This window comes from Cricetulus griseus (genome assembly GCF_003668045.3).
Source record: "Cricetulus griseus strain 17A/GY chromosome 1 unlocalized genomic scaffold, alternate assembly CriGri-PICRH-1.0 chr1_0, whole genome shotgun sequence".
Taxonomy (NCBI): Eukaryota; Metazoa; Chordata; class Mammalia; order Rodentia; family Cricetidae; genus Cricetulus; species Cricetulus griseus.
The window spans coordinates 134,114,411-134,132,110 of NW_023276806.1; the positions used below are offsets into that span (position 1 = coordinate 134,114,411).

Consider the following 17,700-nt stretch of genomic DNA (forward strand, 5'->3'; position numbering starts at 1 on the left):
TTGATCTGATCTAGAACCAAGGCCTGAGCTTATAAGGAAAAGGAGCTTTCTTTTCAAAAACAATATCATTTCCTTCAAGTCTCATTACCTTTAACTCCATGTGAAAATATTAATTTCTAGGCGGAATGGGTAGCCCTGAACTATGTACCATTTGCTGAAAGATCTTTGGAAGTAGTTGTGGATTTGTACCAAAAAACAGCTTGTCATAAAGCAGTGGTGAATGAGAAAGTCCTCCAGAACATTATTAAGGTAATTATCTTCTCTTATCTCTATAATTTTATTTGCTGTTATCAAAATATTGAAATTTCTCTTTAGGCAATATATTGGAATAATTGAAAAAAAACATTTATAGTGACTACAAATGCATGAATTATATTTAGCAACCCCCCCCTTTTTTTTAATCTATGAAATATAGCTAAACTGTATCTCCAGCCTAGTTAGGTTTTTCTTCAGTGGATTTGCTGTAGTTCTTAAAGAACTCTCAGAATCTTACGGATGCACTCAGCAGCAGTTTAACTGGTGATGCGGACTCATCTTTAAAAGGCTAGTCTGTGTGTGTGTGTGTGTACTAAATAGATGACCATGTTGGTTTTGCTTTCTGCTGGGGAGAACCAGTTCAGGATAGATGGAGACAGTGTTAATGCAGCATGGTTGCAGCACATATGTAACCCAGCACTTGGGGGAGACTTGAGACAAGAGACAGACAGGTTGAGGCCAACCTGAGCTACATTAGTGACACTGTGTGTCCCATTTAAAAAAAAAAAAAACATGTGTAGCTTTCAGAGCTGAAGTTAGCTCAGTGCTAACTGGTCATTCTTAGCATACAAAAGGCCCTGACGTGTATTTTTCTAGGAAGTGGGCTTTGGGGACTATGCCTGAGAATCAATAGATCTGCGATGCCGTTTCTTTAGTTGTTTTGAATGCAGCTATGTGTGTTCTAACCGATTTTTAACTCTTTTCCTCAGACTCTCAGGGTTCCTCTCAGTTTGAAGTATTCCTGCCCTTCTGAAAGCACATGGAAACTGGCAGTAGCATCTCTCCTCAAAGTCCTTTCCATCGGGCTGCCTGTTGCCCGACAGCATGCTTCTTCTGGGAAATTTGACAGCATGTGGCCAGAATTAGCCAGCACTCTTGAAGACTTCCTCTTTACTAAAAGGTCAGCTCATTGATGTAAAAGGAAGAGCTTTAAAGAGATGGAAGACTGTCATAGCTGTGAGATCTGGGTTGATAGTCACTGACTGCACACTGGACGGGCATCCATGTGTCCCCTACTTTCTCACTGTTCTTCCCTAGTAACTGACAGGAAGCAGCTAGAGGAGGAAGGGTGTTTATGGGTCACTGTGGTGGAAAGACCTGTGCTTGATGCAGAGGACGTGGAGCTTGGTGTATGGTTTTTAAAGGCCTGCTAACCATCTAGCTGTAGTGTAAAACTGTACAGGATGCCGTTAAACCTAAATGTTTTATGCATGCAATATAAAGAAAGTAATATAGGCTTAAAGAAAGTAGTATAGGCTTAAATGTCAGATAAAGCAGTTCAAATTGCAGCCTTGCCATTGACTTGAGGTGTGATGGCAGACTTGTTTTTAGGTACATGTGGCCTCGGTGTTCCCCTCTGGTGACTGGGATAACACTGCTTGCTTCAGGGGGTTGCTGTGAGGACATCTGAGAGTAATGCAGATGAAGCTCCTCCAGACCCTGGCTGAGTCTAACTGTTGTTGTAACTGTGACTTTATTTTCAGTTGTTCTCAGTTGTTTTAGGGTTTTGTAAATGTCTGACCTTGCTATTCACGAATTAGAAAGTCTAGACTGCACCTTGGTTCTTTCAGAACTATTAATTTGTTCTTCTGTAATAACTTGGTTTTAGAAAATTAAATTAGGCTTCCTCATGGGGGTGTTCTATTTATTGTAAAGGATTGAGTGCATTGTATTACAAGTTAACAATGGGCTTGACTGAGGGTCTTTCATGTCACGGTCAGCATAAATCAATTCAGATGTACTCTCAATGGTATTATCTATAAACCTTTTTTATACATTGTACCAAGTTTAGTTGTACAACTGTTCAGTTCAAGATTGGTACAAGGGTTTTAACAAACCATTTACACTAACTACTTGAATTTAAAAGTGTATTCTTTTAAGTATACCATAATGTCTCAACCTGAGGAGGGAGAGCTAATGTTTTCTTATTTGAATACTGTTTATCTCTTTTCTGTTTGTTCAAGAAATGTTGTACCATTAAAAATCAATTTTTTTTCTTTCTTAGCATACCTCCAGATAATCTTTCTATTCAAGAATTTCAAAGAAATGAAAGTATTGATGTTGAAGTAAGCAAATTTAGAAAAAAATTTTTTTTACTATATTTGAAGATTATAAATGGAATTTGGAGACTTTAAAATGTTTACTTTTAGTGGGGAAGGGCACATATGTGATTCGTGCATGTCTCTGTCCGTCTCCCTGCTGGTGCTATTTGTAAGTCAGAGGACAACTTCGAGGAGACTTCCACTTTTACATGGTTTCTGTACCAGCTGAGCCATCTAGCTGCCTTGGAAGTTTTTAGCTTTGAAGTATGGGTTGGTGACAGAGTTGGGATCTATTGTCTTTAAGATAGATGGCTTAACTTTTAAGTAAATCAAATACATTATTTCAGGTGTAGACTTGGAAGTGTAGGCATCATCATAGATCTAAGTGTCACCTCTGTGCCATTGCTGTTTTAAACCTTGGATGAGCTTTTCCTTTCAAGGATAAAATAAACTGTCAGGATAAAATATTTGACAAAAAAAGATGCATGTAACTTGAGTTTCTCATAGTTTATAATTTCTGATATAATAAGTAAGCTTAACCTTAATTTGGATATCTTATTTTAACATGGGTGAATTTCAGTTTTTCTGTGTGTTTACAGTTGGGATGAAGATCAACATATAAAATTGTAGTGTAGATAACCTTACTGTCAGTGGTCATGTATAATAGCAGTAGAGCTTAGTTCATGTAGTTCATCAGGGAAGGCTCTTTCATTTTTTAAAATATAAAATTTAACTTTGTTTTAGGTGGTCCAGCTTATCAGTGCAGAGATACTCCCATACGCCAATCTTATCCCTAGAGCCTTTGTGGGCCAGATGATGACCATGCTCAACAGGGGCTCCATACACTCCCAGTCCTCCTCATTCACAGGTGCGTTGTCTCACAGGCTGTCACGGTGGTAAGAAGCATTCAGTGCATTGGAAGAGGCTGAGAAGGCATGTTTAATCTCCCGTTTAAGTATAAACTGGAGAATCGGGAGGTAATTTTTAGAGAGGTGATGTAGAGCGTTAAGCTTTATGAGGGAAAATGTAGGTGTGTTCCTATTTGTAAGGTCTGATTAAATAAGTTACCTGACACTTCTGGAATCTAATGAAGTTATATGGGTTGACAAAGGTTACTAGTTTTGTCAAGTTGTGGATTATTGTAAAGAATATAGTATCAAAGAATATTCTGCCACTTAGTATGTTGGTTCTTTATGGGGGAAACTGCCTTAACATTTTTTAAAAGGAACAAACACTTACTGAATGCCTTCTGTGTACAAACATTATGCTAGAAAGCATAATAGCATTCCTCAAAACATTTGAGGATAGCTACCAGAGTTTTAAAGAAAGATGTATTTAGTCTGAATGAAAAGACTCTCATAGTCCTAAGACTAGAAACTAAATAAGAACATGTTCCCTTTCATATGTTATCACATCTTAATTTGAACTGCTACCAAAATTGTGCTTTGTTATTTCTCTTTAGTTAAAAGATGTATTCAGATCTCAGATGTAATTGTGACACTGTTATGTGATTTTTTTTCTGTGAGATTATTTAGAAATTATAAACTTTTTCAGTACATATCCTTAATCCCAGCATTTACTACACCCATGAATAATCTGTGATATTTTAAATTTGTTTTTTGGTTTTGGTTTTTCGAGACAGGGTTTCTCTGTATACAGGTTTGTAGGTTAAAAGACATTTATATAGTCTGGCCTCTAGATGGCTCTCACACTGCTTACAAAACAAACTAGATTTTTCCCCATTTATCCAACAATTTAAAAAATTTGGCCTTTAAGTTAATCAGCATGGGAATTTCAGAGAAAAAGAATTATGTGGACTTATTTTTATATCATACTTCTATTTAAAATGCTAGATATTTTAATAAAGTACAATTAAGATGAGGTATAAATATTTCCAGCTCAGGAAGCATCAAGTATCAGGTGTGCTCTAGTCCTAAATGTAGTCTTCACTGCTGTGTTTGTATGAAGTTTGCCACACTGAAAGGTACCTGCACACCCTTCCAGGGACTCTGCATGAAGCACATGTCCCTCAAACTTACCTCAGAACTTTTCTATAACACACACACAGAAAGACATTCCATGCTAAACAAGGTCCCGTGATCACTTGGCTCTTTATCATGACCTGATAGCCAAAGTTCACAGACCCCAAAAGAAAAGGCCAGAGCCAAAGGTAAATAAGAGAAACTGAGTCTATTTGTGTTTAAGATTCAAGAAGGGTAAGAGTCCCATCACCATCATGACAGGGAACTGTGACAGCAAGCAGGTATGTCAAGCTGGTACAGCAAGCTAAGAACTTATACCTTGAACCCCAGACAGGAAACTGTGAGAGCAAGAGCTGGGGGAGCGTTGACTGAGAAAAGTTAAAACCTATACCACATGTAAGAGAGAGGAGGGAGGGAGAACAAGTATATACTGGAGGTGGCACATGACTTTTAAACCTCAAAGTCCACCCTAGTGACCACTTCCTCCAGCAAGGCTCCATCTCCTCAGCCTTCCCAAACAGTGCTTCCAGCAGTGATCAAGAAGATAGAGCAGATGCCAACAGAAAAATATGCGCTGTGATCAAAAAGAAAGAAACTAGGCGGGGGTGTCTTCCAGGAGGGAGCAGAGAAGTATAGACAAGGAAATTTCTGAAGACATATCTTCACATTAGAAATGATCACTCGGTACCCAAAACAGTGAAAGGTAAAAGGCCCTTAGAGAGTAAGGCATATCAGAAAATATCAAAATACTTACACTAAAAAGAAGATATTGAAAAATTTCAGAGACAAAATCTTTTTAAATGGCCTAGAAGTTCTCTGTAGGAACTGCACGCTTCCCAAAAACTTGCCATAGGTGCTACAAATGACGAGTTTTCACCATGGAGGTGCAACCCTCAGCACAGCTGTGTAGTGGCATCTTTTCACTGGCAAAGCCAAGATGCCACTACACAGCTGGGCAATTTTGAGTACAGAATAGTTATTCTTGTACTTGAGCAGAAAGGATGTCATGTTCCCAGGAGTTTTCACCTCAGATGGGACAGGAGAGAAGAGACTTCACATTTCCCTCCACTGCTCTGGAGCCGATGCAGGTGCTGGGAGCCACACCCGACTACCACAATAAATCGTGACATCGTCAAAGATCAACAGAACTTCACCTTCCTTGTCCTTTCTTGGGAAGCCACTGCAGAATATCTTCATGAAAAGCAGAGTAAACCAAGAAAATGGAAGGAAGTGCAGCATGAGGGACCATGGTGCTGGCTAAAGACTGCTTTCGGGCTAAGGCTAGAGAGCATGGTTAGAGGAGAACTAGTCTAGACCAGAGCAGGTCATGTTCCAGAAAAATCGTTTGCTAGGGAAGGAGAAAAGATAATAAAAGACAGAAAAGGCAATTCATTTTGACTTTTGATTTATAGTAAGCTCTTGAAAAGTTTGGTGAGGTTTTGTTGTTGTTTAAGGGGTTCCAGGTACCCCAAGCTGGCCTCGAAAAATATATAACTTCAAATGTCTGGCTTCAAACTTTTACTTAAACTAGAATGACCTTGAACTTCATTCTCCTGCTGGGGTTACAGATATATGCCTCCATGTCCACTTTATGTGGTACTAGGGACATTCCTTGCCCTTGCAACTCATTTTACAGTATTTTCAAAAGGTAAAAAAGTAAGCAAACTGTTGGGGCCAACATTCTTCTCCCCCGATGACCAGAATTCAATCACCAGAACCCACATGGTAAGAGAACTGACACATACAAGTTGTCTAACTTGTGTGTGAACACTATGGTGTGTGTAAACACACACAGTAAAGTAAAATCAAGAAAGAAAATGTTGATTATAGACAGCCTTATTTTTCACATTCCAGGAGGGAAAATTGTTGGTTTTTCACTATTATTAACTATAAGTTGTTCAATTCTTTTTATCTTTCTGAGGGCATATTTCTATTCCTAGCTTGCTAGACTCCTTATTAGCATGCATTGTTTTAGCATTTTATTAACAATCAAATACTGTTCATTTCACAGAAGCAGAGATTGACATCCGTTTGAGAGAAGAATTTTCTAAAATGTGTTTTGAAACGTTGCTGCAGTTTTCCTTCAGTAACAAAGTCACCACACCCCAAGAAGGCTACATCTCACGAATGGCGCTGTCTGTGCTCTTAAAGAGGTCTCAGGATGTCCTGCATCGCTACATAGAGGATGAAAGGCTAAGTGGAAAGTGCCCTCTGCCAAGGTATATGGTTAATAAAGATGGAAATACACCGGTATCATAATTAGTAACAAAGACGGCTGGAAAACCAGATTTCCTAAGTGAGCTGGACGACCTGAGGTGGTTGATAACCGAGTTCATCCTTTACAGTGTAAATATTCATAGGCTTTGTTGCATCTATGTAAGGTAGTTTTTTTTAATTATTATTATTATGATGTTATTTCAAGGCCTCTCTTGGAGATTAAGAAATGTGATACGTGTATCAAATTACTTTTTGAACCTGGAAAAAAAAAAATGAATCTGAAAATAGATGAGAGGTTTCTGTGTAAGGACTGGAGGATTTGCATGAAAACACAATCTCTTTCTCTAAAGAGGAAGATTAAATCACTTCTCAGGGTTGTCTCGGATTGTCACTTCTTGATATCTGTCACCTGGCCCTCTCTAAAATCTCAGTGTCTTCTAATCTGCCTAACAAAGCCCTTTGCCCTGAGCTTATCCCTTCTTGTATATCCAGCTTGATAGAGAGAATTCGGCAAAGGATATAAGCAATGTTTTTAATGTTAAAACAAGTTTAAGTCAAAGCAAACAGGAAATATAAGTGGACAGAGGTCCCCAAGTTAGGGAAAAGTCAGGCGCCCGCTATGTGATTGGGTATGGGTGCAGAGGCACACCTCTGCCACAAGTCCCTAAGTCTCCAGAGCACTCCTGTTTCTTTATCAGTCTCTGGAGTTGGACCTTACCTGACAAAGGATACAGATTTCCTTTTTAAGTGTTCAAATGTCATTTATCAAAATTGCCTACAACAGCTTCATACCAGTTTAGATTTCCCCAGGAGTATATAAATGTCTTTTCCTCAGCCTCTAGCATTTTAAAATCCTAGTGTTTGTTTTACAGTTTTCTAATTTGATGAATGAAATGTCACAAAAATCACATTTTTTAAAATGACCGATATTTATTACCCATTGACCATCTTGAAATTTAAAATCTAGATCATAAATTATAGGTTTCTTCCTTCAAACGTATACACAAAAGACATTCCATCGACAGCTTGCTACTAATTTGATTATGGACATGATTAAAAATTGGTGAATTAAAGTTGGTTCCTGATCTGTGTATGGAAGTGTGGAGACAAACCTGCTCTGAGCAACATTACATTAGATCATAATATTAGTTGGGAAAGTAGCTTTCCTTCATTTTCTGTGTTGAATATTTAACCAGCTCAGTATTGTTTTTTTCATTTTATTTTTGTTATTATTTATGTGCCAGTATGTGGGCATTAGTGCCCGTCCCTGTGCACAGAGATGTCTAATCTCCTGAAGCTAGAGCTGTAGGCAGTTGTGAGCCATCTGAAGTGACTGCTCAGAATCACTCGGCTCCTCTCAAGAGCAATCTACTTCTAAACCACTGAGCCCTCTCCCTCTACCTGCTGTCTCTAGTTGAGCTGTTTATAGTCATCTGATGGAGTTGTTTCAGTCTGTGTTGCAGTATTATGTGTTTTCTAAATGGAACATTTCAACATCCAGCTACTTGCAAAGAATGATGTCCAGGGATGTAGTTCAGTTAGTTGGTTGAGTACTTGACATGGTTCAATTCCCAAAACTACATAAATAGGGCCTAATAATGAGGCCTCTAATCTCAGCAGTCAAGAAATTGAGGCAGCAGGATCAGAATTTCAAGGCTGTCTTCAGTTACAGGTTTAACATCAGACTGGGGAATCCCGTCTCAAATTAAAAAGAAAAGGCAGACTTGAAGTAGTGCCCTGTCCAGTACTGAGAAGGCCTGGCTGTCTGTGGGACTACAGATGTGACCTGTAGTAGAAGGGACCATAGAGCAAAACAGCCATTCCTGTTGTGGAAAGGGAAGATCCATGATATTGTTTTTGACCCTTTATGCTTATTATGTGCTCATTCTGTATTGTTAAATGTCACTATATAGGCCATCTCAGAACTAATTTCTGGCATGTTTCATGTTGTCTTATAAAAATATCCATAAAAAAGTGAAAAACACTTGAGTATCATTATAATTTTGAGTATACTTTTACCAGCTTTATAAAATATGTATCAGATATTAAAAGTATCTTTATCATGTAATCTTTGGTAAATTTCTATTACTACTAGCTAGAAAACAAGTCGTATTGTAGAGAAGTTTTTAAAGCATGTGTTATAAAGTATTTTAATTGTAAATAGTTGCACAGGCTGTCTTATAAATGTAGATTTTTCAAGAGTTGACTTCCTCCCTCCCCTTTCATTGATCATTTTTAGAAGAGTAACTACAAATCAGATTTGTATCTGGGATTACAGGTATTTATATGTATTTATTCTTAATATGTATTTGATGATTTTCCTTTTTATAAGAATTTAACATTATCTTTTATTGTATTCAATATTTTTCCAAAATACATCTATTCGTATAAACTTTGTGGGGAAGAAATATACAGTATATCCTTTAAAATTCTAAGAGAAATCATTTCTTGTCTATTTTAGGCAACAAGTAACAGAAATCATATTTGTTTTAAAAGCAGTCAGTACTCTCATTGATTCACTTAAGAAAACTCAGCCTGAGAATGGTAAGTGCTGGCAACTTGGTTGTTCTGCGAGACATGCATAGATACCTTCCCATTCGTGTGCTTTGTATTGTTGCTAAGTCAGCTGCACTTTGGAATGAGACCACCACTCTGCTTTCCGTCCTCCAGGTCTTGTGATGACAAAACTCAAGTCCATTACAATGTCAGTTCAGTAGAATTCATTTGCAATGTTTGGTCTTTATTTAAATGACCTAGTTTTAAAAAGTGTGGGAGTCCCGAAAGATGGCCTAGCCTGATAACCTGAGTTTAGCTACAGAACCCAGATAAAGTAGAAGAGAGCTGGCTGCACAATGCCGTGTGTCCTTACACAGGCGTGTGTATCAGACACAACCATAAAGCAAGCAAACAAAACTTTACAGATTATCTTAAGTGAATGGTGCCCGAAGAACATCCGAGTTGCTCTCTGGCCTCTACACATCCATGTGTGCATGCACACACATGTGCACAGTTTAAGACATTTTAAAGTTGGAATTATGCTCTGAACTTTGAAGTGGATTTTTAATTTGATACTGACTTGACCAGGGTACCAAGCACTGTCTTATTTCAGGGGGAAAATGTTGACACCAATAAAGGACAGAATAATTATAAAAAGTGTGTTGAGCCAAGTTTGGTGACCCACACCTTTAATCCCAGCACTCAGGAGGCACAGGCAAGTGAATCTCTGAATTTGAGGCCAGCCTGGTCTACATAGCTAGTTCCAGGACAGCCAGGGCTACACAGGGAAACCCTGTTTTAAGACTCAGTCTTCCCCCCTCCCCATAAGGGAGGTGCTTGTTCATTTTCATAGTATTTTACAGTATTCTTCAAGACTGGAGACTTGCTTCATGCAACAAAATGATACATGTCAGCAGGTTTTATGCGAAGATTGAACACTAAGTACTTGCCATAGAATAAGGTGGAGGAGCCAGCCTGGGTAACTTGGTGAGACACTGTCTCATACTAAAAGATGAAAAAATTTAATGGTACAACACTTGTTCACGTGTGCAAGTCCCCAGTACTGGGGAAAATCTAGCCAACAGCAGAACATAAATGTCACATGTGATTGCAGTGTAAGTAGCTTGTTGGATAAGCTGGATCACTCTTGCCCACTGATGAGAAGCATCCACTTGGTAGACGTGATGAGGAAAGCAGACTCCACTCTGTCCCGGTCAGTAATGCACATTATAGGTTAGCAAGCACCGTGAGAAGACGACAATGCCTGTGCATTGTTTTGAAGTTATAATCGGTATTTGAGTAGTCAATGGAAGAAAAATGTTTTGTAATTGTTCTTGACATGCAACTAACTATACAGAAAATAGTGATTGGAAGTTAACAGTATAACAAATTAATCCCAAAGTTTTTACAAATTGAAGCATCGTTCAGAATATGCTTTTTTCAGTTTGTTGGTATTGATGAGTCTGTACTCACTGATCATTTCTCTTTTTAAAGTTTCACTTATTTTTGTCTTATGTGAGTGTTTTGTCTGCATGTATGTATGTGCCTGAGGAGGCCAGAAGAAGGTATTGGATTCCCCTGGTGCTGAAGTTAGAAATGGCTATTAGCAGCCAAGAACCAAACCCTGGGCCTCTGCAAGAGCAGTCAGTGCCCTTAACCATGAAGCCATCTCTCCAGCCCCTTATCTACTTTCTTACCTAATTTCTAAGTCCACAATACTGTCTCACCTCTTATTTTCCACACTCTTGCTATATCAGGGAATCTTACAAACTTAAAAATTAAAAGATGCTTGCAGAAGCATTTCTGTTACAGTGTTTTAATTGTGTCTATGAATTGGGTGACTGCTATTGAGATGTTTATTCCTTTTTTATTACAGTTGATGGAAATACCTGGGCACAGGTAATTGCCTTATATCCGACTTTGGTAGAATGTATCACGTGCTCATCCTCAGAAGTCTGTTGTGCTCTTAAGGAGGCACTGGTTCCCTTTAAGGATTTCATGCAGCCACCAGCATCCAAAGTTCAAAACGGAGAGTCGTGACCAGCTAGTCATGCAGACAGAAGAAGACTGCATCCCAAGTCCTTTATGGAAGGACGCTCCTTACTGAAGTCATTCTCGGCAGCTCTTGTTTGCCTTCTTTAAATTAAAGTGTAATTACCTGGGTTCAGTAATTCATATAGAAGCATACATGTCAACCAAGGCTCCTGGAGGAATCAGAGCCTTGTAATGGTGATAGCAATGGGAGGGATAGTGAGCTCGACATCATACCTGCTACCATATCTTCAGTTGGTGATTTACAAGTGAGCTTATGTACAGTGTGTGGTGTGTCTGTCAATGATGTGCTTTTTAAAAAGCAAGAAGAGATTTCCATTCAGATTTTTAAGGCTGGTGTTTTGCACCCTTTTTCAAGTACAGAATTGTACTAAAGTTTTATGCAAGGTGGTACTGTAACATTCCATATTATCTACAGCCAGCCTTTGTGAACACAAAGGGAACTGATATACTGTGTGTATAATAAATGGTACAGTTCTGTATAAAATAGTTGCATTTATTTAAAATTTTAAAATATTGATGTTAAATGGTTGAAGCTGTATTTATTATTAATACAAAATTGTTTGCTTACATTTTTACTTCTGATTTGCCTTCTTATGGGGCAGATAAGCTTATTGTGTAACCACACAGTTAGCTCATGCTTTTTACGTCCGTTGTTAGTGTCTAGAGGATCATGGGAAGAAGCAGGTGTTAGGATCTGCTGACTTTGCACCTTGGAAACACAGGTTGTAACGTAATATGCTGAGATACATTGTAGCACGATGACCCAAATCATACCTCATTTCTTTAAGCCTCTCTAAGCTGTCATGTGTCCGTTTTTGTATTTGCTGTCTGAATTTTAAAGACTTTTCATATTTTATATTTCTGCTGACTTTTCCTATGACATTTGTCACTGTCTTTGAATGATTAAGGCAAGATGACTTGAGATTTCATGAAACTTTGCCTGTGAGGTCTTGTTCATTTCTGCGTTTCCCTTTCTGAATTCTTTTTAAGAAGAAACAGCACTGGGCTAACACACAGTATAAACCAGGTGGCACGGGCAAGTGTTAACCCACAGTGATAAAACGCATGTCAAGGGCAAGTGATCCAGCAGAGGCAGCCAGTATTTCCAGTGCAGCGAGCTTACTGTGGTAGAGTGAGGCACTCCTGCTGTGACAGAGTACATGACCTGTCTCGATGTACTTTTTGTTTAATTACACTGTTGTAATATTTCTTCCAAGTTAAAATTTTATTTCACAGATGCTGAAAACATGAAAAATGACGAAAACATTGCTATTAATAAGAAATGATAATGGGGCTGATATTTTAGTGTACTAGGAAGCTTTTGACTTTAACAAGATTTATAAATTTTGGGCTCTCCAGAATAATCATAAAACTATAAAGAGACATTTAAGTTGAGTAATCAGTGTTATGCAATTTTGAGGCTATTTTAATTATGTAATGATTTAATTTGCACTATATCATGTATACGTATGGTAAGGCCTATTTTGAAGAATATTATTTTTATTCACATGAACCAATGAATTTCTATTTTATTATTTCGTCTAAGGTTAAGGTAAAACATGGCATTTCATAGACTGTGCTATCAGTGTTTTCTTAAAGGTGTAAAAAAAAATGACTCAAGCCGTGTATTTTTTATATTTTGATATATTTACTTGTGGATTTAAACATAGGGATATCACGGATAAAGTATCAAAATAACAAGGGTGACATTTTCAAAATATTGCCATGAGTTTATATAAAGTGTGTCCTCATAGCAGATCAATTGCAATCTGAATGATTAATCTCCGATGAAGGTTATCTGTAAGTCAGGGTCTTCAGCATACAGTCATGAACTTGAACTAATACATTATTAGCTTCAATGCCAATGTCATGCTGTATGGGTCAAAACACATTACTGTACATTGACACTCAACACATTTTTAATGACAGTCCCAATGTCAAGCAAGTGGGACACTCCCTCAGTGGACTAATTGACAGGCTTCTCCCCCAGATTCTCTGAACTCCAAAGGAGGCACTACTGTTATGAATGCCTCTGGGCCACACATTCTTCTCAGCTACATTTTCTGATATGTGCTGGTCCCGGACAATGATCAAGACACTGTCCTTGCTCTGCAAGTCACTACAAGAACTGGGCTTCTTGGAGTTACTAGAGTCAAACCATGAAGCACTAGGTTCAGTCTCCATCACTGCCCCCCCTCCCCAACCAACCCCAGTGCCATGAGTTTTAAATCTCAGAGTTTTTACCACCGACCATCTCTATTAGAGATTGCTGAATGAAGGCTGTGCCAACAACGGGATGATCATAGAGGTTTTAATGTAATTGTTTACTTGCATAGATCACCTTTTGGATTCTAGTAATGCAACCACTACTAAGGAAGAAAGGGCAATTTTGTGGTCTTATTTCTTTATGATTAACTTTAAAAGTTTTGTTAGTTTTACTATATGCATTTTATATAACATTTATTAAAAGACTTATGTGCCAAGAAAAAAAATTGTTAAGTCTGACTAAAAAGGAAATGCTTTTAACTTATCTTTTTAACATTTATGTTGTCACCTGTTTCCCCCAATATGGTTTTTGAGTGAACACCTGCTGCATTCTTTAAAGTTATAAAGAACATCAGAAGAAAACAGTGTACAATTTAGTTTGTTATCCTAGTGAATAACATTCACTTTAAGTAGCAGCCAATAACAATCATTTGTCTTTTCTTTTACAATATTAAGAATGTTGTGTTTGTTGTCAATTTGGTACCAACTAGTCCTATGTAAGTATCTGGTCAATGGTTAGCTAAGAAACCGAGAGTAGATAAGCATACACTATTGAAAGGTGCTGGAAAACATCAGAAATGCATCCCTTTAACGAATTGCTTGTGACTGTCATGTCAAGAAAAGGCGCTGTTGTGTACACTTCTCAAATGTAGATAATCCATGTGTAGCCCAATCTTTGAGAGTTGGCTAAGTGCCACTAAAGAGGAGGACACTTTCAGGAAATACCTGCCTGTGATCTCCAATGAACGTAACTGGAAATCAAGACCCAAAATAGATTGGTGCCTGGGTTCAGGTTACTGTGGGTTATAGATTTCTCTAGAAAACTACCACAGAGATAGACAAGAATGGTCTCTTGAAAAGCACTACTAATAGCCTAGAATGCCCCCACTTAGTAGATTTGGCATTTTGAAGATACCCTGAATTGTCAAAAGTATTACAATTTGCAGTGCTTAGGGCTACAAGGCTGTTTTTATTAGACTGAATGTTCTTTTTAAAAATTATCTGTGAGCAGCACAGGCATTACATGGCATGTTGTATGACTGACTTACATATAGTGGATGAATAGTTTTAATACTTCATGGTCATTTGAATTAAAATTTTGTATGTCTGGAGAGTAGAGCGGTGCTTTCATTTTAATGTTTTTGTAAATGGGAAAGAAAGTTGACATTATTTCTTAATTTACATGCCAATCATTTTAGAAGAGTTGAATTAAATCCAGTCATTTTTACTGTATAAGCAGTTTTGGTTTTGGAGAGCCTAGTGAATAAGCTGGGTGGGTGTAGGGGCTCATACCTGTAAGGCCAGCACTGAAGAGGCAGAGGCCAGGGGTGGGGGTGGGGGTTTCACACAAGACTTCTGGGGCAGCCAGGATGACACAAGGAGGCCCTTGCTCAGAAAGCAAAGCAAGTGAGCCGAGTTAGTGCTCTGTGACTGTTGAGACTCTTTACAATCTTGCAGTGAGGAGCTGAGAGTCTGCCTCCCAATTACCTTTAAGCAGTTCTCCAAAGTGGCTGTTTGTGTCTCTGAAACACATGGTGGTGGTAAGTCACTGGCTCTTCAGAGAAGTGCTCAGTGGGAGTGTGGACGTGGCTTCATAAGGGCATCCTTGGGCACTCATTCAGGTTGTTCGATGATGCACTGTTACATTCAAAGGAGTATCTAACTATTGTTCTTCCTCTTAGGCATCACTTTCATCCTCTCCCATTTAAATTATACGTTTACCTTCCTTTCTCCTGGTTCTTATCTCTTCACTCCTCTTTCTATTCTCTACCCATTCCCATTCCCCTATTCTTTCATGTGAGAGTCAGTAATAGAAACACTGGTGACAGCATCCCATGAAGTGTGATTATAGAAGTGCCTTCCACTGTTGCCTTTTTGCTGAGGTGAAGTTCCCTGCCATCCTAAAATGACAGAACAATGTAAAGTAGTTTACGACTATCGCCTACTGTATTTCTATGATTCTGCCACCAAGACAGAGTGGGGTTGCTATAAATAAATGGATTCAGTAGCTAAACTTGGAACAGTTATATTTTCACTGTGCTGTGAATAGCAGAATGATGCCACTTTTCTTAAAGAGGGGTATTTAAAACGTGTAGGTCTTTTTTTGTTGTGTTCTTGGGAGAGGGGTTGTTCTGCCTTTGGAGGATAGAGCCTTTGTTTTGGGAGGTAAACACTTTGAATGCTGAGAGGTTTATGTCATCTCAGTACTACTTACCGATATTTGCACTGCTTGCTTTCAGAAATTATTCCAGGCAGCATATTACTTCTGTTTCATTTGTTTCTATTTTCCTATCACAAATCAGTAATTTGGGTGCTGGAGAGATGGCTTAGCAGTTAAGAGTACTGGCTGCTCTGCCAGAGGACCCTGGTTCAATTCCTAGCACCCACATGGTGGCTCTCAACCATCTAACTCCAGTTCCAGGGGATCTGACACCCTCCTGAGGTTTTCTTGACCACCATGCACTCCAGTGAACAGTCATACATGCAGGCAAAAATACCCAAACATATAAAATTAAATACATATCTACAGCAATTTGATAGAGTATGGAATACTCCTTGAGTATTCTGGTGTCCACTGTTGGTTACGGTGACACAGACAGCTGGAAACATTACCCTGTTGAGAATGATTAGGCCTCTAGTAAGAAAAGGAAAATTGCCAGGCAGTGGTAGCGCACAGCTTTAATCCCAGCACTTGGCAGGCAGAGGCAGGTGATCTCCGAGTTTGATGCCAGCCTGTTCTACAGAGTGAGTGCCAGGAGAGGTTCCAAAGCTACACAGAGAAACCCTGACTCCAAAAATAAAGGGGGGGGTGACTTACTGATCTTTTTTCTTTCTTTCTTTCTTTTTTGGTTTTTTTTTTTTTTTTTCGAGACAGGGTTTCTCTGGCTTTAGAGGCTGTCCTGGAACTAACTCTTGTAGACCAGGCTGGTTTCGAACTCAGAGATCCACCTGCCTCTGCCTCCTGAGTACTCGGATTAAAGGCACACAGCACCACTGCCTGGTGAAATTACTGAATTTTGAGGTCATTTTTCAATTGCTACAAATATTGTTACTTTAAACTTCATTTTAAACTAATACTCAGTAAATAGTGTAGCCATGGAAGATCTCTTAAACCATGCTTTTGTTTGCTTGGTTTTTTTTTGTGGTGGTTTGTTTTTTTTGAGACAGGGTTTCTCTGTGTAGCTTTGAAGCCTATCCTGGCACTCGCTCTGGAGACCAGGCTGGCCTTGAACTCACAGAGATCCGTCTGCCTCTGGCTCCCGAGTGCTGGGATTAAAGGACTGTGCCACCAACGCCCAGCTATGCCATTATTTGCAAAACCCTTGTATTATACTTACTTATTGTGAAGTTTTCGGAGGTTGAAGAAAGAGCTACCATTACAGTCTTACCATAGTTATCTAAGAAAATAAATTAAGATTTAGACTAACTAAATGCAAATTGCATTTTCTTTCCAGCATTTACTCCCGTGTCATAATTTTAACACATAGCATCCAACTCCTGTCTCAAGGCAGTTACCATATGGTGTTTATGTCAGACTGGATATTTTATCTAATTTTGCAAGATTCCTTTCTTAGCTCCCAACACAATTCTTGAATCGTAATACCACACCACTGTTTGCTAGTACGATCTTCTTACAATCTCTGTTGTTGAGCCGTGTGGGTTATGTAATATAACCAGGGAAGTTTCCTGGCTTCAAGTCCAAATCTTTGTGATCTAGGGTTGGTGTTTCTTCAGAGCTACATAGTTAAAACTCTGAATGCAAGGGTCCTCAGTTTGCTTCCTGTAACCACTAAGATGATCTTACACATGTCATCCCAGTCCTATGAGTTAACCTCAGTCATAATTTCCTTGATACGTTTGTTTCAGATCTGATTGGTGACCGGTTTCTCTCTGGAACACTTTGTGCTTCTTTCTCATCCCTGTTAGGTTCAGAACATCATTGATTCCCCCTCATCATTTATGACTGGTGATTTTGCATGCTTACAGTCCATTATGTAAATAGTCAATTTGGAAAAAGTTGTAAGATGAACTAAAGGAGAAATGTTTTGGGGCAACTTGTTTTGATAAATAAATTGGGAAAAATGAATGTACAGTTGGAAAGACATCTCTCCATAGTTGAAAGAAAATAGATTCAAAATTTAAGAATTCTAGGTCAAGTTAAAAGCACAGTTGTCATGTAGATTAGATTGGGGGGGGCACTTGAGGGAGCACTGCTGAACTAATTAAGGCCTTGTACCTGCTAAGTAAATTAGTCGACTCCTCAGTCTGGCTTAGGCCCTTTTAAACATGAAGCGTGTTGTTGTTAATTTGGGGCAGCTGTTTTGACACTGCCTGTATTTATCAGTGCTCAACCATCATCCCTCCACAGCTTCAAGAAATTCTGTTCA

The 17,700-nt window shown here is 38.6% G+C and overlaps 1 protein-coding gene across 2 annotated transcripts in view; it reads left to right on the plus strand.

Moving 5' to 3' along the window:
• Window positions 1–14,426, plus strand: part of Mon2 (MON2 homolog, regulator of endosome-to-Golgi trafficking) — a 68,511-nt gene extending 54,085 nt beyond the window's left edge. The window contains exons 29-35 of one of the 2 annotated variants that reach the window (XM_027392286.1): window positions 121–249; window positions 966–1,156; window positions 2,261–2,321; window positions 3,042–3,165; window positions 6,291–6,498; window positions 8,958–9,040; window positions 10,869–14,426. In XM_027392286.1, the coding sequence (XP_027248087.1) occupies window positions 121–249; window positions 966–1,156; window positions 2,261–2,321; window positions 3,042–3,165; window positions 6,291–6,498; window positions 8,958–9,040; window positions 10,869–11,032 (960 nt within the window). In that variant the 3' untranslated portion in view covers window positions 11,033–14,426. The remainder of the gene's footprint in view (window positions 1–120; window positions 250–965; window positions 1,157–2,260; window positions 2,322–3,041; window positions 3,166–6,290; window positions 6,499–8,957; window positions 9,041–10,868) is intronic. The other variant, XM_027392287.1, reaches the window with a different exon arrangement.
• The last annotated feature ends 3,274 nt before the right edge of the window (window positions 14,427–17,700 follow it).